Below are 25367 nucleotides of genomic sequence, written 5' to 3'. Positions count from 1 at the left end.
TTAGGCACAGTGAGCCATTCTTATCTGGAAAGCCAAGTTTTTATATATCAACCAAAGGCCAACCTTACAAGCAGGCTTTATAACTGATCGCAGTCTCAGTTCCGCTATGATAGTTCTTTGCTGCAAACAGGGGATGAGGGAGGATCCCTAAGAAAGTGAGTTTGTCAAGGGAGATTAAACATCTCCTACAAAAACTATTTAAATTATGAAATCAGACTAATCTTTAAATGGGTTGAAGAGTTAGTGTTTTCCCACTGGTGGTGGGCTTGGAAAGAGGGCTAGTTATCACAGTTAGACACATTTCCTCTGCATATTTGCAGATGGTTACTACATTTTCAACACCCTAACATAATAATGAAATGTTTATTCAACATCAATTTAGTGTGAGTGGGAAGAAGTGTTTAGAAACTGTATATAGAAACAAATTTTTTAATTACGACATACTGTTGGCTGGTCCATTATTCTGGTGCTTCACAGACCCTGGGGTCTGACGAGGTTCATTTAAGAATGAACATCACTGCAAGCTTTTTCTGAGCCCTTCATGTAGATGAGGGTAACTGGAAAAATTTGTCTGCATTGCACAATGAGTGGGCTTTAGCACACAATGGCTTATGCAGAGCCAGACTGAAGGAGATATTTCACAGGAAGAATGTAAAGGACTTACCTGGCTAACTGGGGATAAAGAACAAAAGGTGTTCCATAACCTCAAAACTATATGGGGAGAGTCTGAACACCATTAAAAAGAATTAGAAAGACAGGGATGAGAAAGACTTGTTTAGGAGGAAAAGATGAGTCAGATTTTAGGCATTTGGAATTAGAGATGACATCAGTACAAAATCTTTATTTGGAAGGTGGTGCTGTGGAACAGATGGCCTGGAGGGAGGTCAATGCCCTGTGCACAGCAGTGATCATTGACTGGAAAAATAGCTATAAAGAACATTATTGGGACCATAAATTACATTTGAATATAGACTGTGGGTTACATAATTATATTGTATCAACTTTTCTGAGGTTGGAAAGCTCACCATAGCTGTGAGTCTTTGTTCTTAGGAAAACCACACTGGATTATTTAGAGGTAGAGGGCCAGTGTCTCCAGTTTACGTTTAAATGGTGAAGAATTGGTGACTCTAGGTAAAGATTATATGGGAGCTCCCTGTGTTATTCTATCAACTTTCCTTGAAGTATGAAATTATGTATCCCCACAAAAGTGATGGTTGGGGAGCCATGGAGTGGATGAATTCTCTGAGATTGTGTAAAATGTGAGAAGCAGGGTTCTGGGACCCAAATCTTGGGGATGCCTATGGTTGGATCCACAAAGATACCATGAAGGGCACAAGAGAGATATGGAGAATGTGTTGCAATGTCATAGATTCTGAAGGGAGAGGGAGATCAAAGAATGCAGTGGTAGTCAACAAATGCTCACTTCTAAATAAGTTTCACAGAAGGTAAGACCTGACAAAGCACAACCAATAGTAAGGGTCAATCTCTCATCATCTTTGAGGTACTGTTTCAGGGAAGGGTTGAGAAAGTCGAATGAAATGTCCTGATAAAAGATGAAAAAACAAGACTTCTGGCCAAGATGGAGGCATAGACAGACATGCTGCATCTCCCTCACAACTAAAAAGGAATACAACTACCTCAAAACTAGAAACAACCAGAAGTTCCAGAAAATCAAACTGCATGGAAGTCCAGCAAACAAAGATATAAAAAAGAAATACTCATCCAGACAGGTAGGAGGGGCAGAGAGGACACAGTGTGGTGGCAGTGGCAGCAGCGGCGGCAGCAGCAGTGGCGGCAGTGGCAGGCTGGCAAAAAGAGCAGTCACGTGTTTTAAAAAGTCAGGAGGGACAGCTGGGGAGTGTTCCCAGCTCTTCACCAGACCTTGCAGCCCATGGTCCCAGCACCAGGGAAAATCAAGCCTCGTTGCCTCTGAATGGGCAGATCAGTGGGGGTTAAGGTGCAGGCAGAAACTGCCAGTCTCAGCAGAGTCCGCTTGTTTAAAAGGCCCCCACAGTCCTAGAACGTCCGCAGACCCACCCACTCTGGAAATGATGGCAGGGCAGCAGCTAGAGGGGTGCCAGTCTGGTGCAGAAGTGGGAGAGGTACCTGGAAAAGGGGCGTGTGCTGGGCAGGCGGCATTGCTCCCTCTTGGACCCCTCCCCCACATACAGCACCACAACGTGGTGAAACAAGTTGCCCTGTACTGAAGAATCCCTAAGGCTCTGCCCCTTACAACGCAACAGGAGCAACAGCTCTACCTGGGAGGTGGAGGCAAACGAACACAGGAGCCTGTCAGAATGAGGAGACAGAGAAGTATGGCCCAAAAGGGGGAACGAATCAAGGTTCCAGTGGGAGAACTAAGCAATAAGGAGATAGTGAACCTAACAGATGCAGAATTCAAAACACTGGTGATGAAGATGCTCACAGGCTTGACAGATATGCTTGAGTGCAGCAAACGCATAAGAGAAGAAGTGAAGGCTATGCTAAGTGAAATGAAGGAAAATTCACACAAAACCAATGGTGAAGGGAAGAAAACCAGGGTTCAGGTAAATGACTTGGAACACAAGGAAGAACAAAAACAGTCAACCAGTGCAGAATGAGGAAGCAAGAATTGAAAAAATTGAGGAAAATTTCCCAAATTTTATAGAGGAGATGGACATACAGGTCCGGGAAGCATGGACGGTCCCAGGCAAGCTGGACCCAGAGGGGACCACACCAGGACGCATCATGATAGAGATGTCAAGGGTGAAAGATAAAGAGAGAGTCCTGGGGGCAGCAAGAGAGAGGTGGAGAGTTGCCTACAAAGCAGTGCCTATAGGACTATCAGCTCTTTTCTCAGAGGACACTTTGCAGGCAGGAAGGGACTGGCAAGCAGTATTCATTGTGATGAAGAGCAACATACAACCAAGATTACTCTATCCAGCAAAGCTACCATTTGTAACGGAAGAGCAGATGAAGTGCTTCCCAGACAAGGTGAAGCTAAAGGAGTTCTTCATCACCAAACTGTTATCCTATGAAATGTCAAAGGGACTTATTTAAGAAAAAGAAGATCAAAACTATGAACACTAAAATGACAACAAACTCACAACTATCAACAACTGAATCTAAAAAATAAAAACAAAATCCAACTAAGCAAACCAGAATAGGAACAGAATCATAGGTATGGGGATCATTTGGAGGGTTATCAGCTGGGAGGGGGGAGGGGGAGAAATGGGGAAATGGTTCAGGAATTAAGAAGCATAATCAGTTGGTACAGGGGGAAGTTAAGAATAGTGTAGGAAAGGGTGAAGCCAAAGAACTTATATGCAGGACCCATAGACATGAACTAAGGGGGGTGGGATTGCTGGAGGGAAGTGGGTTACTGGGTAGAGGGGAGCAAGGGAATAAAAATTGGAACTACTGTAACAACATAATCAATAAAATATACTTTAAAAAAAGAAATCCACTTGAAAAAATAATGAAAGAAAACTTTCCTAATTTGGTGAAGGAAATAGACATGCAAATCCAGGAAGCATAAAGAATCCCACTCCAAGACACATAATTAAAATGCCAAAGGTTAAAGATAAAGAGAGACTCTTAAAAGCAGCAAGAGAAAAGAAATTAGTTACTACAGGAGTTTCCATAGAAGACTGTCTGATTTCTCAAAAGAAACTTTGCAGGCTCGATGGAATTGGTAGAAATAGTCAAAGTCATGAAAAGCAGAGACCTACAGCCAAGATTGCTCTTCCCAGCAAAAATATCATTTGGAATCAAAAGGCAGATAAAGAGCTTCCCAGGCAAGAGAAAACTAAAGAAGTTCATCATCACTAAACCATTATTACATGAAGTGTTAAAAGGACTTAAGAAAAAGAAGTTCAAAACTATGAACAGTATCAAAAATTAAATCCAAAAAACAAACTAAGCAAGCAAAAAGAACAGAGACAGGATCATGGAAATAGAGAGCATTTTGATGGTTGCCAGGTGGGAGGAGGGAGTGGGGAAATGGGTGAAGAAGTGAGAGGATTAAGAAGTACAAATAAATAGTACAGAATAGCCATGGTGATGTAAAGTACGGTATAGGAAATGGAGTAGCCAAAGAAGTTATACATATGATCCATGGACATGAACAATGGTGTGGGGGTTGCCTGAGGGAGTGGGGGGAGGGTGCTGGGTGGAGGGAGGCAAAGGGGGAAAATAGAGACAACTGTAATAACATAATCAATAAAATATAATGAAAAAGGGGGAAAAAAAGATGAAAGAACAAAGAACATCAGATAAAGGAACACTGAGGGCAACAGGCCCTGCAGAATTAGAAACCAATAAAGATGCAGCAAGAGAATCACTGTGAGGTGGGGTAGGGAGGATCTGTCTTAAGGCTAAGAAAGCTGTCTTCCTTGTCTTCTCTTTATTTTCTTCTTTTTAACACATCGTAGAAAGGCAGGTTAGGATATTATATGAGGGTCTTCTAGGTGAATATGGCCCCCAGTCAACTTTCCTTTATTATGAAGGACAGATTATGGTTTTACCACTTATATCAATAAAATGTATCAGTGTATATTTAAGTTATGGGTATCCCGCTCTTAAATACCCATCCCCTCCCCATTCTATCCCATCAGTCCTTGGGTGTTAAATTCTTAATCTAAGAACCATTATTTCCTAAACCTTTTTTCATAATAAATTACATTGCTGTTTTTTAATCGACAGTATACCCAGTCCTCACCCAGGTTTTCCCAATTGTCCAAGGGACTGCTCTGTGGTTATTATTTTATTCCATTCTTTTTCTTTAGGACCTTTTATTTTTGATAGTTTTATTCTCAAGGTCATTTTCTATTGTAGGCAACATCAGTAACTCTGTCTAATTTAATATCAAAAGATAATTTAAAAGCATAGTTCAATTCCTTCATCCAGATCATCCATAAAAATGCATAATGGGTTATGTTTCCTGGACAAATCAATCACTGTGAACTAACCTTGTGTCCACCATCACAGTTAGCTATTAGCCACCTGGCATTCATATAGCAAAGACCATTCTACCCTGGCAATCCTATAAGTATGCTCATTCGGGGTACTCCATTTACTCCAAAAAGGTATTTTAGGCAGCAAACTTATTAATGTGAATGTCACATTGAATAGAATCAAAGTAGGCATAAAAGTAGCTTGCTGTGATATTTTGTTTTCATTCTTTTAGTATGCATCATGTATAAAATTCTTTAGCACTTATATTACTTGACTAAAAATCTGTCTTCCCAAAATACAATTGTCTTCTAAGCACGCATGCAGAGTGATGTGGGAGGAAAAGAAAAATTCTCCTACAGCCAAATCTACTTTATCAATCCTAGGGATAACAGGCAATAGGCATCTCAGACAGATCCTTTCATTTATTTCCTTCACTACTTTTAAAATAATATCATTTCTATTGGATCTTTTTTCTCCTGAAGATTTCACTACAAACATCAGAGTAATTGGAAAATATAGTTATAATAAATATATAACTAGTTATATATATTTTGTTACATATATGAGAAACATTTACTATCCTTTTTAATTTGATAAAATTTTACAAAGAAAAACTACTTGTAACAAATTAGATATTTGACTAAAAGGAAGTACTCATAGGAAGTACAAGGAAGTTTAGGCTATAGGTATAAATGTGAACAATTTATATCATTAATGAGTACAGTCAACATAGTAAGGTGTCATCACAAAGAAAAATATGGGGATCTACATGAACAAATACTTCACCAAATAAGCTGACCATATCACACAATCTTTAATAATGACCAGCATCAAAAACTAAGTAATATACTATTGAACCTTAGCTATTGACTAATTTTTTCTTTCTTATGCACAAATTTTTATTGGTTCTATCATTTTTGTCACAAAAGTTAAATATCAGTTTTTTATTCTTCAATCTATATTATGTGAGGACATCTGCAACTGTTTTGTATATATTTTTTACTTTTTTATTGAATTTATTGGGGTGACATTAGTTAATAAAATTATATAGGTTTCAGGTGTACGGTTCTATAATACATCATCTATATAATGCATTGTGTGTTCACCACCTCACGTCAAGTCTCCTTCCATTACCATTTACCTCCCTTGTACCCTCTTCTACCTGCTCCCACCTCCCTTTCCCTCTGGTAATCACCATACTTTGTGAGTTTTTGTTTGTTATTTTTTTTGTTTTTGTTTTTGCTTAACACCGTCACCTTTTCACCCAGTCCCACAACCCCCCTCCTGCAGCTATTTTATATCTGTAGTGGTATAGTTAGGTATAAATTTGAGGCTTAGGGTTCTCAATTTTTTTTAACTTTTTTGTTTTTATCCATTACAAAAGTAAAATATGTTCAGTGTAGAAATTAAAGATAATCAAAAATAAGAAAATGAAATCTCTCACTATCCCAAGTTTCTTGACATAGAACTGAGCTTTATGACTTAACCCAGAAACAAAAAGGAGATCATGGTTACTTAATTTCAGAAGTCAATATAAGTGCAAGTATAATTACAGAAAAGCATAGGGTTCTTTCTACTAAATGCCCCCAAAATTAAGAACTGAGTTTCCTGAAAATAGATACCCACGATTTCTCAATTGTTGGTGATACACAAGATGAGCAGAAGTTATAATAGTTATTTCCTAATTTTCAAGTAGATTTGAATTAAATGTCTGCCAATATCCTTAATCAAAAGGTTACTTGGTCATAATTAAATGACTACTAGGATGGAGCAGGATCAAGGAAAGAGACAGGATCAATAAAAGAGAATCAAGTCAAATAGAATTTGAGAGCCAGAGAGCTCATGAATATCTTTCTGTCTATATTAGTGAAGATTCTCCAGAGAGAGAAAGAGAGAATCAAAGAGATTAAGATTTTAAAGAATTGGGTCACATGAATATAAGGGTGGAAATTCAGGCAGAATTTCTATATTACAGGTGTTGAGTCAGGATTCCTTCTTCTCCAAGAAACCTCAGGTTTTTGCTCTTAAGGCTACCATCAGTTGGTTAGATAAGGCCTACCCAAATTATTGAGGGCAGTCAATAAGACAGATCCTATTGTATTCCAATTAACTGGGAGGAGCTGTGGAAGTCTTGTGGAACTGTATAAGCAACTGCCAATAGATCTTGAGGTTGAAGCTGAGACTTGGAATGAGAATTGTTTGCCTATAAGCTATAAAAATCATGCCTACATGTATACATACAAAGTCAGCACACATATGTACAATATACATTGAGGTCTTTCAGGGATAAAATTTAGGTTTAGGAAGGCCACCATCTCCTTCTGGACCCAAGTAATAGAAGGGTATTTTTATGGTTAACTAGCAGCAGCATTTTAGAATACACTGGCACCAACAAAAAGACACTAGGTATAACTATATGACCCCTTCTCTCCTCTCCAATTTCACCCCACCACTATTTCATTTGCAGAAAATCTAAAGCTCTCATTTACTTCAGTTAATAATACATAACAAGATAAACAAGCATATTCAACAAATGGTCATTACTTATTTTAGTAGCTATTGAGTCGGAACATTAACAGGGCAAAAAGGAGAAAATTAAATAGCAGATATATGATGATGCAGTACAAAGAAAAGGAGAACTAAAATAAAAGTCACGAAGATACATCATAGAGCCTGGAACATTACCTAGTCAAATTTCAGCCTCAATTTTCTGGGTAGAAGTTTTGCAAAACCACACTTTCTTCTAGACTAAACACACACATATGGGTTGTCTATACCTAATGAAATTGCTGAAGTGGGAACTAAAACCTAATTTAGTTCAGATGAGTGATGCTTCCCACAGAATCCCAACCCTGTTCTAGATTCACTTTCTGTCCCAGCTTTTAGTGTTTTTCAGCAAGTCCTTCTTTAACCTGTCTTCTTTTTAAGGCCCCTGGTAGGCGCCTCTTCTTAGGAGGAGGGACACTAAAGGCAATTCCGAGCTTAGGGGAGTTTCTTTCATGTGAATGAGCCTAATCGAACAATAAAGGGCTCCTAATGATAACTCCTCACCAAGGTGCATTTTTGTCTGGGATGATGCTTGGAGTATTTATCAATCAATACAGCATCAGCCAATGAGACTAAGCAAGTCCTAGAGGTCCCGGATCAGGCAGGTGTTAAACTTCCACAAGGTCCAGGCTGGGCAGACTCAGCCATGATGCATAGGAAGCCCAGTGCCTAGCGCCCACACTACTTTTGGAGGCTGACAAAAAATGTTTCAATTTCTTTTAAAATCAGAATTTTTAAAAATGAGTATAACAACAATGTATAATTATACCACTAAACTGTACACTAAAAATTAGTACATTTTATATTATGTGTATTTTATCACAATGAAAAAATGCAGATGCCATTTAGAAAAGCTAACTCTAGTAAATGACAGAAACTCCTAACTAAGCCAGGAAATGATGGTGGTAATATAACATCCATAAACATCTCAGGGCAGAAAACTTTGGCACCTATCATACAGAAAAATTTGCTTAAAATAGGGTATAGAAGTCCAAAAGTATTTCCCAGGGAAAAAATGAGTATTGCATGCTTTAGTTTTGTGTAATAATACTCATTCATTTATTAGCAATAATATCAAGAATGTTAACAATAACAGGGTCACATAACATGGCCATAAAATACAAAAACATAGTCAAAAATACTCAAGGATACAGTATAAAAGAAAGGAGAAAAGATGGGTAATATTTACAAAATGCCAATGAAAAATATAGCCTAAAAATGTATTTCTTTAATAAGTTTTTTACTTCTAAAACGTTATGTAATCCAACTTGGATTATGTTTGTCTTTATACTAACACAATTGTAAAACATAGTTTAATTTTTTTTTTAATGGAAGAAGGAGCCCATGAAGGCAAAAATGCTTAAGGCCCAGGAAAGTCATCATGCTGTCCTGGGTCGATTCTGGGGGCATTCAAGGACATAGCTAATATTCAATCAGCACAAAAATATCAATATTTTAACAATGCTATATCCATACCAGTGCATAGAGGCCCAGTGGTAGGACAGGCCAGTCCTGCTGTTACTGGGAAAAATTCTTAAACAGATGTGGCCTATTTTCTTACCTACTACAAAACACTGCATGGACCTTGTGTGGTCAATTTAGAATGCATGCCAACTTTAAAACATAATTCTCCATTAAAAACTTCTTCAGCTTTCTATCCCTGAATGAACTAGGATATGCACCACTCTCTGATTTAAAAGTACTCATATGCCTTCAAAGATAATTTAGAGCCCTGGCTGCTGTGGCTCAGTGGATTGAGCGTTGGCTTGCGAGCCAAGTGTCGCTGGTTCGATTCCCAGTCAGGGCACATGAATAGGTTGCACATCAGGTCCCCAGTTGGGGGCGCGAGTGAGAGGCAACCACACAGTGATGTTTCTCTCCCTCTCTTTCTCTTTTCTCTAAAAATAAATAAACAAACAAATAAATAAATTATTTTTTTTTAAAGATAATTTAATAGGCAGCTCTATTTAGGAAAACAAAAAGGTACCTCACACATGATACTGACCAACAAGCTGTACCCAAATGACAGCTGCATGGCTGGGAAGAGCCGTTAACTTCCAAAGTGCTCCTGAGGGGTAGAGTCTGACCCAGTCTTTGGCCCCACCCTTCTTTCCTGCTGTCTTAGAGTTTCATTTTGTTTTTTAACATGCCTACTTAGAAACTAGCCAACCCTCTGTCTTATCAAGTCAACGGCTTTGATTCCATTGTAGAAACTCACTCCCATGGTCACATCCTGGATTTCATCATTCCCCTATGTCTGAAATTCCAATAAATTCAGTTCATTCCCTTTGCTCATTACTTCCAATTCTTCTGTAGTTCTCTCACATCTTCATTACCACCAAGGTAGCTGTTCATTTTTTTCTCAACATTTTCATTCCCTTTGGGCCTTCAACTTCCTGAGTTTGCTAGTCCTTACCTGAACTAATTATTTTCTTTACTCATCATGAATGTATTCAGTAGACACACACACTCAGCTCACTTATAGGTTCTTGTACTCTACAAATAGCGAGCCATGGATCATTCCTCTAATCTACCTTCACTGAAACTTTTCCACTATTTTGGTTCTTTGGAAAAAGGATGAGAAAGCTTTTAAAAGAAGATATCTTTCACTGAAATTGGGTGGGCCATAATAAACACCCAGTGTAAGAAGTGGAGTTCTGAAGAAACAGCTTGCAATTCTCTTTTATCTCTCCTTGGAAATAATTTCATAGCTTTCTAATACTTTGTATTTTCTTAATTATATCTAGAGCTATGGTATAATAACTTGTATTTTCTTTAAGCTTCCTATAATGCTGTCCCACTTCATGCAAATATGCATTTAAGCAAATGTAAGAGCCCACATATATAAAAATTAATGAAGTCTCAATTCATGCACAAAATTTGAAACAGTATGAATCCAAATATTTTAAGATTTCATCAAGGATTCTCTCGGCAGCCGTCCGTCTCGAGAGACGATGGTGTAGCTTCTTAAGAGTCTATCTGCACCTCCGAGAATGGCTGTGCAGTCCGACTCGGGAGTGACACGGTATCTGTCTCCTCCCGTGTTGAATCGACATCTTGCGATGACGCTGGAGTATCCTCTCCAGTGGAGCTGAAGCTACAGAGCCTGGGCAGGGTGATATGGAGGGTCTGCTGTTGCCCATGCAGCAGACCCCCCCTCTCTTCGCAGCTGAAGGGTCCAAGGGAAAGATGGAGTCAATACAGCTTGGCTTCAGGTGCGCCGCAGGAGTTGCCGGTGTTGACTACAACGTCAAACCGCCGTAGGGACTCCGGCTCCGGATTTTCTGTCGGGGTTTACTCCCTTAGCCTTTCCCCAGAAGAGGTATGCCGCAAGGCAGCGGAGGTTTTTTGGAGTCAGAGTTTTCCTTCTCATCAAGGATTACATAACTGCAAAGGTGGTAGCCCGAGTGAGTGGTGAACTGGTTATGCTAAGGCCATATGGTAAAGTACTTAGCAAGTAAAAAAAAAAATACTCTTTCATTTGTTAGTATTTTGGGAAGTATACACTTGTTTATATGCACAATAATTTCAGTCACTGTTCTGCTGTTATTTAAGCATCCACTATTATAATTTAATATATCTTTTGTATCCTATAAGAATGTAATGCAAGCATTCATTAAATGGGGGTGCTAGAAAGCAGTGCTAAAGACATGTTTCAAGTATCAATTACTTTGGCATGGAAGTTGGAAGTGAATGAACAAAACTCTAAAGCAAACAACTGCATGGCATGCTGTGCTGTTAGTGTAGAAATAAGCAATGGAGAAATATCAGAAATAATGCTGAAAAGTTAAAACCATAAATATATAACACAATGGCTAGAGATTTATGCACTCTGAGAATGCATACCACATATTTTATATTTCTGCCTATGGGGAAATTAGTTCTTTAAATTTTGTGAGTTTTTAATTATGTCTTCAACTTGCTTTTCTTTATAGATGGAACCAAATTCCATGTATATAAGGGAATGAGCCTGAATTGCATTTTTAAATAAGGTATTTGTTTGCTTGTGTTTTTTTCTTATTATAAACAATCAGGCCAAAAAGTGTAAAGATGAAGAAAATCATCCGAAGTATCACCATTCAATGGCCAACTTTGGTGGTATTTTGACAGTTTCTTTAGTTTTTTTCTGTATACTTTTACATTGTTTAGATAAAATAAGTGTTCGATTTTGTATCTTAATGTATTTCTTAAGCTTAAATGAAGATTTATCAAGACACCAAGAGCTATCTATGGATGTTATAAAGGCTTCAATAATCTCACCATAGGATTATAGCATATTCAATTAGTACTATTTCTAATACTAAAACATTAGGCACTTTCCAAGTTTTGCCATTATAAATAATCTAGTGATGAGTATCTTTGGATTTTAAATCATTTTTCTTCAGGGAAATTTCTTAGAAGGAGAATTACTAGTTTGAATAGTATCTGCCAAATTCCTTTCCAGAAAGATTAAAACAATTTAAAATTTGCCTGGCAATGGATAAAAGAACTTACCTCTCCCCATCTTCACCTCATTGATTATTAAATTTATAAATTTCATTTACAATTAATTTAGTTTTCCAGTCTTCTAAAATAGTAGTTATTCCCTTTTGAGATTTCTGTTTGAGTATATTTAAAAAGTTAATGGCTACACACAACAATTTATTATCTTCTTGGAATCTCTCATGGGTTGCAGACAGATGGCAGCTGGAGCTGGAGTCCAGCCTCAGCCAGGCTGCATGTCCAAGATCACTTCTTCATTCACAAGTTCAACATAGTTTCCCCTCCTGCCTCTTCCTCTAGCACAGTAGTTTGGATATCTTACAAGGTGGCTCAAGGCTCCAAGAGTTGGAAGCAGTCTTTTTATAAGGTCTGAAACAGGGTCACTTCTGCCATATTCTATTGATCAAATCAAGGACCCAATAGTTTAAATTCAAAAGGCAGAGAAACATTCACATCTTGCTGAGAAAGTGACCTGTACAAACAGGAAAACCCATCATCTTTGGAGACAATCTGTCACATCTTCTCTATTGATCTTTATTGATCTAAGCTTTTCCTCGTGAAAGTATTTTAAATTTGTGTTGCTATAGTAATTTGCATGCTTTTTCTTTTATAGTTTACTAACCAGTTAGTGCTGCTGATATCAAGGAAAGGTACTATTTTTCATATGCTTATTTTGCATTTATTCACATTACTAAATGGTCGTATTTATTTTAATTCTCAGTTTAATATCTTGGTTCTCCTAAGAAGATAATGATACCATCTTAAAATAAAGATAACTTTTTGCTTTTTTTTTTCAATAATCAAACCTCTTATCTATTGCACTGATTAAGTCTTCCAGAACAAGGCTAATAAGACACAGTCTTGTTCTGTTTCTGGTGTATAATTTTTCTTAAGTACAAGTAAATTAAAGTTATAAACTGGGCATATTTTATCAACGTACACATTTCCCAGAGCAAAATTAAGCCACTTACTTTTGTGTATCAATGCAATACAAATGAAGAGAAAGGCAGGTTCTTATTCCAGATAAATTAAATTCAGGGACAGGGATAATAAAACAAGATAGGGAAGAAAGCATTGAACAATTAATATGTTTTGGACACTGTAATATTTTCTCCCTGAAATCTACAAACATCTCAAAATAAATCATAACCATAAAACATTGTATTGATTCCCTCAAATAGCAAATATCTCTAAATAAATATAAAACATCATGAATCTCAGCAATTTGTCTTTTCTTCCCAAGCTTGACTATTTACATTAGAGGTAAAGAATAATTTTATGTATATAAACAAGTATTATAATACAGTTTTTCAACCTTCTTATACTCACAAGTGGCTGATAGTCATATGGTGGAGTATAGTTTTCAGCATATGTTGTCAATGCACACCTAAGAGGGATAAGTCAGTATCTGAGAAAAGAATGACTTCAAAAACAAGAATATTTAAAAATTTCAGTGCTATATACTTTACATGAAATAAAAACATTTCAACAAGGATTGGCCCTAAAAAAATTTAAAAACCCACAACTTCTCAGCCTTGTTTATAGTGTTACCTACCACCAGCAGCGTGACCTTCCTTTGTTACTTCCAAAGCAGCACCATCTGCTGCTCTCCTGTGCTAATACATAGTATGCTACCAATCCCAACTCCATGATGTCAGGTGCATTCCAGACTTCTGGAATTCTTTACCACCCATTTTCTTCCTCTCAAACCTTTTTGATCCTATGCCCTATGTTCTCTGGTAGATGACAACTGGAAATATTAACAGAAGAGAGCCAGGATGACTAAGGTAACATAGCTTCCCCAACATCTACCCTATTAAACACACAGAAATTCACATGAAATACATCCTACCTCCCCAAGTGTACAAGCACAGCCATGCTCAAAAGGGAAACCCTGGAGTGCTAGAAATGAAGAGTATACTCATTAGAATGGGAGGATAAGCTGATGTCCCAAGGATAGGGGCTGGGGTTTGAACTTCATATCAAGGACAGAAGACATGGCCTCAGATGGTTTCACAGACATGAAGAGCTAAACTCCTGCTCGTACCCAGGAGTCTGTAAAGGCTGTACCTCCATATAATAGAGGCCAAAAAACTCCAGTAACCAGTCCAGGGAAATTTGCCAGAAAGTTTCTTTCTGTTTGAAACTGAGGGTGGGGGGTAAAAGATTCTTCCGTGAGAAATTAAAGTCCTACTTCTGTTCCTGACACTTAATGGAACTAAATGGTCAAAGAAACTCCTCTGAGAATTGCACACCTAAAAATATTGGGTACAAGGAAATTTAAACATTTCAAAGCATGGCTGAGTTGGTAGGAAAGTAAAAGAGTTCAACAAATAAAAGAATTCCAATACAACAAGAAAGTCCAACTCAGAACAGTTAAAGCACACAGGTGCTAATTTTACCTGGTGATAATCACCAGTTCCTGACAGGCTTTCAATGTGTGGTTTCCAGAGTAGTAACATTAGCATTATCATGTTGTAGTGCAACACATTACTCACGTGTCTGTGGTGATGCTGGTGTAGACACGCCTACTGCACTGCTGGTCGTATAAAAGTACAACACATAAAATTATGCATAGTACATAACACTTGATAATGATAATAAATGACTGTTACTGGTTTGTGTATTTACTATACTATACTTTACCACTATTTTAAAGTGCACTCTCTCAGCTAAAATAAAATGTTTTCTGTAAAACAATATGCTGCGTTAATGCTGGCAGTAGATTCATACATCTCGTGATTGCATCATTTTCTCTTGTGCTTGGTTTAATCTCATGTTATTTTGTTCAGGAATAGGCTTGCACTCTAGGTTTGTAGCCCTCCGGAGCAGTAGGCTATACCATATAGGCTAGGTGTGTAGTAGGCTATACCATCCAGGCTTATGAAAGTGCACTCTACCATGTTCACATGATGATGTAATCACCTAATGATCCATTTCTCAGAGTCTAGCTCTGTGGTTAAGCAGTGCATGACTGTACTACAGTTCCATCCCAGATCTACTGAATTAGATACACTGAGGGTGGGGCTCAGCAACCTGTGTTTTTTTTTTTTTTTAAGTATATGTTATTTATTATGTTGTTATAATAGTTCCAATTTTTTCCCCTTTGCTCCCCTCTGCCCAGTAACCCCCTAACCTGTGTTTTAATAAGACCTCTAGATGATTTTGATTCACACTTGAATTTGAGTATTGGTAATTAAAAGAACAAATATTAGAAGTATAACTTGCAGACTTCCTGCCAACATGGAGGCGTAGACAGACACACTGCATCTCCCTCCACAACTAAGAAGGAATAAAACTACCTCAAAACTAGCAACAACCAGAAGTTCCAGAAAACCAAGATGCATGGAAGTCCAGCAAACAAAGATATAAAGAAGAAATACTCATCCAGACAGGTAGGAGGGGCAGAGCCAGGGCAGAGAGGATGCGGTGTGGTGCTGGCAGCAGCGGTGGCAGCAGCAGGTCAGCAGAAAGCACAGTTACACATTTTAAAAAGTCAGGAGGGACACCTGGTGTTGAGTTCCCAGCTCCTCACCAGACCGTGTAGCACATGGTCCCAGCACTGGGGAAAATAAAGCCTCATTACTTCTGATTGTGCAAATCAGTGGGGGTTGGGGCAGAGGCAGAAACTTCTGGTCTCTCAGCAGAGTCTGCTTGCTTAAAGGGCCCCCATGGTCCTAGAACACCCACAGACCCACCCACTCTGGGAATGACGGCCAGGGCAGCAGCAAGAGGGGAGCCAGTGCAATATGGAAGTGGGAGAGGTGCCTGGAAAAGGGGCGAGTGCTGGGCAGGCGGCATCATTTCCTCTCAGACCCTCTCCCCCTACACAGTGCCACAACATGGTAAAATGGATTGCCCTGTACTGATGAATACCTAAGGCTCTTCCCCTTACAATGTAACAGGAGCAACAGCTCTACCTAAGATGCAGAGGCAAACACACACAGGAGCCTGTCAAGATGAGGAGACAACATCTGGCCAAGATGGAGGCCTAGACTGACACGCTCCATCTCCCTCCACAACTAAGAAGGACTACAACTACCACAAAACCAGAAATAACCAGAAGTTCCAGAAAATAAATCTATATGGAAGTCCAACATAAGAAATTATAAAGAAGAAGTGCTCGTCTGGACGGGTCGGAGGGGCAAAACCAGGGTGGAGAGGTCAAGCTGCGGCGACAGTGGAGGGACAGTGGTAAGCACAGACACCCATATTTAAGGGGAGGCAAGAAGCGCCTGGGGAGCACCCCCAGCTGTAGATCAAACCCGTCAGCTCGCAATTCCAGCACGGTGGAAGGCAGACTCCCATTGCTTCGCATTGTGAGGGCCAGAGGGCATGGGGACAGAGGAGGAGCCTCCTGGTCTCTCAGTGGAGAGTGAATCTCAGGAATCCATCTTGGACCCCTACCCCCACACAAAGCGCCACAGTGTGGTGAGAAGGATCACCCGATTGTGACAAGTGCACAGGGCTCTGCCCCCTATAGTGTAGGAGGTGTGACAGCCCTGTCCAGGAAGCAAAGGTAAACACAAAACGGTCAGGATGGCACAGATCATGACAGAGATCCCAATCACACAGCTGACCAGACCAGCAAATATCTAATCTAACATCTCAGCAGATAAGAAATCCTTCTGAGGCACAGTTCAGAGCTTTGGATGTATGAATGCTTACAGACCTAACAGCAGATCTTAAACAAGATAGAGAAGGAATAAAGGCTAGCTCTGCTGAAATGAATGAAAACACATACGAAACAAGTGGCGAGGGAAAGAAAACCAGGGATCAAATCAACAAATCAGAACATAGGGAAGGAACAAACAGTCAACCAGTGCAGAAAGAGGAAACAAAAAGTGAGGAAAATGAGGAGAGTATCAGAAACCTAGGGGATAGCTATAAGCGGGCCAACATCCGAATCATAGGGTTGCCAGAAAGTGAAGAAGAACAACTAGAAATTGAAAATTTATGTGAAAAAATAATAAAGCAGAACTTCCCTAACCTGGGGAAGGAAATAGACTTATAGGTCCAGGAAGCACAGAGAGTTCAAAAACAAAACTGAATCCAGGGAGAACCACACTAAGACACATTATAGTCAAAATGTCAAAAATTAAGACTAAAGAGAGAATCTTAAAAGTAGCAAGAGAGAAGAAGAGAATTACATGCAAAGGGGTCCCAATAAGACTATCAGCAGATTTCTCAAAGGAGACTCTGCAGGCAAGAAGGGACTGGCAAGAAATATTCAAAGTAATAAAAACCAAAACCTACAACCACAATTACTCTATCCAGCAAAGCTGTCATTCAGAATAGAAGGGGAGAGAAAGTGCTTCCAGGACAAAGTAAAACTGAAGGAGTTCATCAGATCCAAACCACTGTTATATGAAATGTTAAAGGGACTTGTTTAGGAGAAAGAGGATCAAAACCATGAACATTAAAATGAAAACTGTATCACAACAACCAACAACAAAAGCTAGGGAATCAAAACAAAGGCAAACTAAGTAGGCAATGAGAGTGGGAAAAGAATTGTAGGTATGGGGAACATTTTGGGGGGAAGGTCAGTGGGGAGAGGGAAAGGGGAAAAGGGAGGGAGATAATGCAGGAATTAAGAAGCATAGTAGGAGGGAGTGGAGTAGACAGGAAGATGTTGAGAAGAACTATATGCACAACCAATGGCATGGATTAAGTGGGGGGACAACTGGAGGGAGGGGAACAAAAGGAAAAAACATTGGGACAACTGTAACAGCATAATCAATAAAGCATATTAAACCATCAAATAGGATTTTTTGTCCAAAAAAATAAAAAATAAAAATCAATCTAATAGAAAGCAGGAAAGGAGACTAAAAAGAAAAGAATAATTTCTGCTCACTAGACAAATTAAAATCATAAAAATAAAATTAAATATCTTTGTAATCACAATGAAAGTAAAGGGGTTAAACCCATCAGTGAAAATATTTTCTGAGACTTAAATTGAATATCAAATTGCATTATATAAGTGCAACTTTATGCCTTTGCATCTAAAATTATTTTCAAATAAAGTTTGAAAGTAAAAGAATATAAAAAGATACACAAATATTAACCAAAAGTAAGTTAGTATTCTTATATTAATATCTTATGTAACTGACTTTGAGTAAAAAATTGTTAATTATAAAGGTTTACTAATTATTACCTACTGATTAAAGAAACAAGTCACCAAGGATATATAACAAACCTAACAACACACAGAATACAAGGTCTGTCAGGAAAAAATCCAGCCATTGTTAATATAATGAGAATGGTTTGCATGACATTGATGTAACCTGGCAGCCAAGGAGAGTGGACTGGAATTCAAACGTGTGGATGATGATGACTTCACTGTACTATTCAGGGAGGTGGTAGACACCATTGAGGGAGCATGTGTACTGTGTGGCCGTCACATTTAAAATGAATGAGTGAGTAGGGCAACAAATCTGAATCAAATTTTGTGTTAAGCTTAAACATTCCTCTGTGGAAGCTATTCAGATGATTCAGAAGGCTGCAGCTATGGGTAACTGGTGATTGGCAGCTTCATCACAACAATATGCCTGCTTATGCATCATGTCTTGTGCAGTTTTTTTGCGAAACATCAAATCTCCCAGGTGACTCAGCCCCTCTACAGTCCAGATTTGGCTCCCTGTAACTTCTGGCTTTTCCCAAAGCTTAAATCACCTTTGAAAGGTAAGAGATTTCAGACCATTGATGAGATTTAGGAAAATATGATGGGGTAGCTGATGGTGATTGGGAGAACTGTGTGAGGTCCCAAGGTACCTACTTTGAAGGGGACTGAGGTGTCATTGTCCTATGTATAATGTTTCTTGTATCTTCTTCAATAAACGTCTCTATTTTTCACATTACATGGCTGGATACCTCTGGACAGACTTTTTTGTAATATACAAAAAATGACAAAATCACAAAGATAAAATGACAATTTCACATAGAGGAAGACCATTCCTAGATCCTTTTGTTCCTTAAATCTGCTTTGTACATACATCCTCCAAAATGATACAGATCAAAAGAAAAACAAATGAAGTCACACAATTGCCCAAGCATAAAGCATAATAAATGCTAGAGAAGACTACAAACTTTAGTTTACATATAGGTGAAGAAAAACCCAGAATCAGTGGAGCTAGATCCAGGGCCCAAGCTGGAGCAAAATTGGGCCGGATTACATGGGAGAGGGGAGAGAGTGGCCATTCCCTAGTGTGGGTGGAATACAGAGGATATGTCCCCAGAAATAGAGCATCCTTCCCTGATGGGAAGAAAAAAACTGAGAACATCTGAGAGTAGAGCATTTGAACACTGGCTTCAAGAAAGAGTCTTGGAATATGCAAGACCACAATGGCAGTCTTGGTTAAGGCGCTGCTTCTAGGGAAGTTGCGGTGGGGACAACTGGCAAAGTAAAGAAAAATAAGAAATCAAGTGCAGAAATTCAGGGTTCTAGAACCACCATTCCCACCCGCCACCCCCCCAATAAAAGATGCCATTAATGAAATGAAGTTCACTTCACTATTCTAACAGAAGAGGGCACTCTTAAACTAAGATTTTGAGGAAACTATCCAAACTTCTCATTTTTCCTCCATAGAATTTACCTGATTGCTGCTAGTCCAGGAAAATTAAACACACTTAAAATGTTAAGAGAGGATAACATTACTATAAGAAGAAACAGTAAATAAGAATCAAAACTAAGTTGATGAAAATTCTCCCCAGAAACATTCCTAGTCAAAGTCCTCTATCAGCATTTCTATCTAACAATGTACTGGATATTCTAGCAAATGCAGTAAAGCAAGAAAAAGAAGCATAGGTATAATAATTGGAATGGAAAAAACAAAATTTTTATCATTCATAGATGATAAAATTTGTCTACATTAAAAAATCCAAGAGAATCTTTGAATCATAACAATAGGCAAGTTTCAGGGAAGTTTTTGGATACAAGATCAATACACAAAAATAGTTTACCCATATGTCAGCAATAAGAAATTAGAAAGCATAATTAAAATGAAAAAATGCAATAAGATCTCTAAAATTCCTAGAGGAATACAGGTAACAGAAGATTTATAAGACACAGAAAAAAACACAAAGTTTGTTGAAGGACATAAAATAACTCCTTTGTTTATAGATGAGAGACTCAAACAGTATGTTATATATACATATATGTGTGTATATATAAATATACATAATTTCTAAAAGGTTTACTATTTTACATTTTACATATAGGTATTGATTAAATTATAATTTTAAACTTCTATTGATCAAAAGACACCCTGAATAGTTAGAAGAAAAGCCATAGACTAGAAGAAGATATCATAAAATTAAACAAAACAAGACTAGTACACATTCTCACACATCAATAAAAGATAGAATCCCATAGAAAAATGCCTAAAGCCTATAAACAGTCAACTCACAGTAGAAGAAATCAGATAGCTAATAAATACTTTAAGATAAATTCAGGCTTAAAATTCAGTCCTAAATTTAGTAATTAGTGAAGTGTAAAGTAGAACAACAATGAGGTACCATTTTATAGCCATTAGATTGGTATAAAATTAAAGTCTGTATAATATTCATAAGGATAGGAAAGAATGAGTACATTCATACACTACTGGTGGCAGTATCTTGAAAAATTGAAGGTGCGTCTATCTTAATACCCAGAAACTCTATTTGTATAAAGAAATCCTTGCATATATAGTCAAGAAAACATGCATAAGGATAAAGGATACTCAATTCAACATTATGTGTAATAATGAAAATCTGGAAGCTAATATCCATCAGTAGGGTCGATATATTGGATGGCGATATAAGTCATGATAAATCATTTCTCCTAAAAATATAAAGTAAATTTGGTAAAAATATTAACTTATGTTATAACCAGGTAATGAGCAGATAAATGAGTGTTTGAATAGTATAATATTCAATAATCTTGAAATGGAAATATAATTAAAATATTCCATAATCTTAAGATGTTTGTGTTAATAGATAACAATGAACTTATTTGCCTAACTCAAATCATATGATCATTAGTCAAATATCAGAGCGTAGCTTTGGGCAACCCTGCAAGGCGGCATCAGGCATCTCTCTACTCTCTTAAAGCAGGCAGAACCATTCCATCCCTGCTCAGGCCCTCTCCTTCTCCTATTATCACCTCCCAGCACAGAGTCTGACACAAGGTGGGCACTGACAAATATGTATTGAATGAATAAAGCAATAAAAATAAAATTAGTTGTAAAGAGATATAAATTTACAATGAGAACTTAAAGTAAATGGAGGTGGAAATTTAAATATTCAGTTATTTTTTTTTGAAAAGCAATGTGGCTCAACAAAATGTAAACTTTTATAATACTGAATGACTTTTCAGTCAGTTACTTATGAACTCTTCATGACTGCCTCTCCCCTTTTTAAATCCAAAGAACAGGACAACAATTTTTAAGTAATATGTTTCATCAAATTTGAAATAAGATGGTCTTTTGAGAATAAAAATATGAAAAAAGTCAACATAAATCTTTCTCCTCTTAGATATCAGCTTAAGGCTGTAACTGAATTTAAAAAGTATTAAAAAAGAACATGTCTATTAGAAGAGAAATGGCCTTTGGAGAAACTCAGGAAAGCAAAAGGTGAGAAAAATAAGGGAGGCATTGGTTTTAGGCATCATCCTAAAGAGGACGTGTGCTGGCTCATAAATAGACCTCTCATGTCTGGGAGCAAAAATGGAGCACATCAATGCCAGTGATCCAAACCAGCTATGACAGCTGACAATGACTTTGATTCATTATCTGGGACCAGCAGGAGCAAGCCTGTGCCTCGTGGCTCTGCTTACCATCCCATTCCCACCTGTAGCTATAGGTCCAAATATCAGCCTCCAGCCCACATTTAGTCAGGACTCTCCCATGGGATTTCTTAGAAGAGACCAATGGAAAAGGGGCACTCTCCTGTGATGAGAACCATGGGATGTAACATCCTTATTCTCAGAGGAAGCAATTGATTCTAGCCATCTCTGAAGCCCAACTCTTCCATGGACTTTCCCAGTGTTCCATGTGGTATTTCAGTATTTTAAAATAAACCCCTTTTGGCCCAAGATCATTTTAATTGTGTCTGTCACAACTGAAAGAGTTCTAACTATCATAATCAGGCAACCAGAATCGGAGGCCATTGATTATTGTAATCATGAAACTAACTCTGATTCCAAGCACTCTGAACAACATTTTTATTATAGTCTGGCTTCATATATATATATATATAACCAAGAGAGAATGTTCTTATTAGGCTGATATGACTGGTGTGCTTGAACACTTTATTTCTCATAACAAATTAATTAGAATCCTGGATTTTCTTGTGAGTTTAAGGGTCACAAGTCAATCTTTATGAGTCAGACAAATTCTGAAGCATGGAAAAAAGGGAAGGAAATGTAAAATTGAAGACAAGATTCTGGTCAATTCAGCAGGATACCACCATGCTGTGAGGGCACTTGGAAGCGGGACAGCTGACATTCATCCAGCACCACCCACAAATGGCCACACATGCCCTCTTTAACCTTTAATGGCTGTAAGGTAGAGAACAGCTAGAGATGTTCTGTAAGATGAGAAAGAAAGAGAAATCTGATACTGAAGTTATCATTAAAGCCATGGTACTTAATAAAATACTTACACTTCCATTAACACCGGTGGTAACTTGTGTGAATCTATAAGATGATGCACTAAAACCCACAGAATCACAGTTCTTAAACCTGGAAGAACTTTAAAAATCAAATGCTTCCTTTCTGTTTTCTCTGTAGGAGAGGCAGGTATTTTCTCTCCCCGCTTCCTGACAGCTAAAGGACATGTGACATCTACTCAGCAAATAAGATGGTCCCACCTCAGAGTCTGAATCTGAGTACGTGACTCAAAGAAACAGAGAATTAATTTGGAATTAATCCCACTGCTGGCAGCAGTACAAGCTGCATTCATTATTTAGGATGAGGACCATTATTTAGTCACATTACTTATTTAGCCAGAGAGGACTAGAGAGTCTACCTAACTGTGGTAGGAGGAAAGGGGGAACTTACAACCACTCTGGGAAATTCTGTCTCATTCTTAATAGCAACCATCATTTAAAAATAAAATCTCATATTGTGCTGAAATGAATATGCCTGTCATTTCCTCCTACTTATACCTAATGAATTAAACCACACACACCAAATCTGATAATTCTTCCACAGCTGCTGAATGCCAGGCCTGTATCTCAGAAAGTAGTGGCCGAGAGATAGAGAGGGAAGATAAAATGGAGGACAATTTGAACCTGTTTTTACTCCTGATCCAAGTCAAGTCCTTGCTAAGTTTCTTAGTGGTTTGGAAGTAGTTCTCCTCTCCCATCAAGAACACAGAAGAGTGAACGCCAAGATTCTAGTCTCTGTTTTACCACTAAGGAGTCATGGGGCCTTGAGCAAGTCACTTAAACTCTCTGCATCTTAATTCCTCCCATTAGTATCTGCTCCATAAACATTAAAGAATAGGTGGATGGATTAATTAATTAATGAGGAATTGGATTCCTCGATTATTTCTGCTTAGATTTCCTCCTCTATTCAATTTAGAAAATACCTACCCAAATGACCTTATATGATTATTAGGAGGAAAAGGATAGGGGATAATATATGTGAAAGAACTTTGAAGGATATGAAGCATTAAGCATGAAGGACAACATACTATAGTGGTTAAGGACACAGACTCTGCAGTCAGACAGACCAGACATGAGTTGAAAACTCAATTCTGGTGCTTACTAGTAGGTAGGGGTCTTTTGAAAGTTACTTTATCTCTCTGAGCCCCTTTTCAACAGTGATAGTTGCAGCATCTTCTGCTGTGGCCATCTCACAGTCTATTCAAGAGATGAAGAATGAAGATCCTAAAGAGGGTTACTCTTTCCCACTTCTTTCTTTCTGGAACAGATTGATTTTTGGAGGCATAATACTATTTTGAAACTATGAGGATGAGAGCTATCTAGCAAAGCTCATAGAGAAAAAAGACAAAAAGACACTGTATCCTTGATAATGTTGTTTAGGTGCCATGCCAGTCTTGAACTCCCTTATATTTCATGCCAGGTGACCAAATTCTTTAATTATTCAAGTTGTTGTTAATTAGGTTTTCTATTACTTTCAACCAAGCATATTCCTGACTGATACACGAGTATTGACTGGTTATTTTTCTTTTTCATATATTAAACAATGAGTTACTTCAGGAATGTGGGTATCTTTTGTCTCTATATTCCTAGTATCTAATTGTTCTTGGCACATAGTAGAAACTCATTAAATGTTTATGTGGAAAGTATACACTCAGATATGTTAAATAAATATAATTTCTTTAATCCTAATAATTTTTGGAAGCCATTTCAGAAAATAATATAAGGCTTCCATGTTAATGTAATAATTTAACTATGTAAGTGACATATGGAATGAAATTGAATATGGATAGCAGCAAGGTTTTTGTAATACTTTAAAGTTCTTATTCTTGTGGAACCTCCACCATGTCTCAAGGCTCATAGGTAGTATTATACTATCCACTAGGACCCAATAAAGACTTTAAGTAATTATAAATAATGATATTTTAATAAGAACCACATAAACTTTTAATAATATATAAAGAAAAATGCTAGTAATACTGGCTCATCATTAATGCACATGGGCTAAGAAACTTAAGGATTAAATATAAATTCCACAACTATAACATTTTGAAAATCTTTACCACTCACTTGTGTTTTTAGCTCATTAGTCCCAAAGGTGTGAACTGCTTATATCCCTGACAAATTAGCAATGACAAATAGGCCATTATATATAGCCTATTATAGAGGCCAAATAGTGGTAGAAATAGCCATATAATCGTGGTAGTTAGAGACATGAAGGTTGTTTCAATTACCTATTTCTGTGGTTTAAAAATTAGTGACTTAAAATAATATTTATGTTATTACCTGATTGTTCTGTGGGATAACTGGGTTCAGCTTGTTGGTTTTTCTGCTCCATGTGACATCATTTAGAGCTACAGACATCCAGGTAGTTGTCTAGACTGGAATATCTAAGATAGTTCAAGTACATGGTTGACAACTGGTTTTGCCTGTTGTCTGGGAGCTCATTTGGAGCTGTCAAGTACAGTGTCTTGGTTCTCCTCCCTATTCCCTCTTCATGTGCCTTGAACTTCTCACAGTATGTCAGTTGGAGTCCAAGAATCAGAAAGTAGAGTCTACCAGTCCCCTTAAGGAAGAACACCCTATATGAAGGAGTAACGCAAAGAGCAATGGCATTCAGGTTGACTCTGAAATTATTTCAGCAAATTAGGCCAACTAGAAAAGCACCAGTTACTCATCACTAGCTAAGCCACCTATTCTTGGAGTTCCAAGTTGGTGATATGAACTCAGGCAGGATTACTATGTCAAAGAGGAGAAGTGTC

The 25367-nt window shown here is 37.8% G+C and overlaps 1 protein-coding gene across 2 annotated transcripts in view; it reads right to left on the bottom strand.

Annotated features, from left to right (window-relative positions):
* The window catches only part of CFAP95 (cilia and flagella associated protein 95), a 96250-nt gene that overhangs the window by 5042 nt on the left and 65841 nt on the right, over positions 1-25367 (bottom strand). For both annotated transcript variants that reach the window (XM_090274165.1, XM_090274166.1), the window contains exon 5: positions 13294-13351. In XM_090274165.1, coding sequence (XP_090130291.1) covers positions 13294-13351 — 58 coding nt within the window. The remainder of the gene's footprint in view (positions 1-13293; positions 13352-25367) is intronic.

Source organism: Furipterus horrens, unplaced genomic scaffold (genome assembly GCF_987537825.1).
Source record: "Furipterus horrens unplaced genomic scaffold, mFurHor1.1.pri manual_scaffold_4, whole genome shotgun sequence".
Lineage (NCBI taxonomy): Eukaryota > Metazoa > Chordata > Mammalia > Chiroptera > Furipteridae > Furipterus > Furipterus horrens.
Note: the sequence above shows the minus strand (reverse complement) of the source record. Positions and strands in the feature narration are given on the sequence as shown.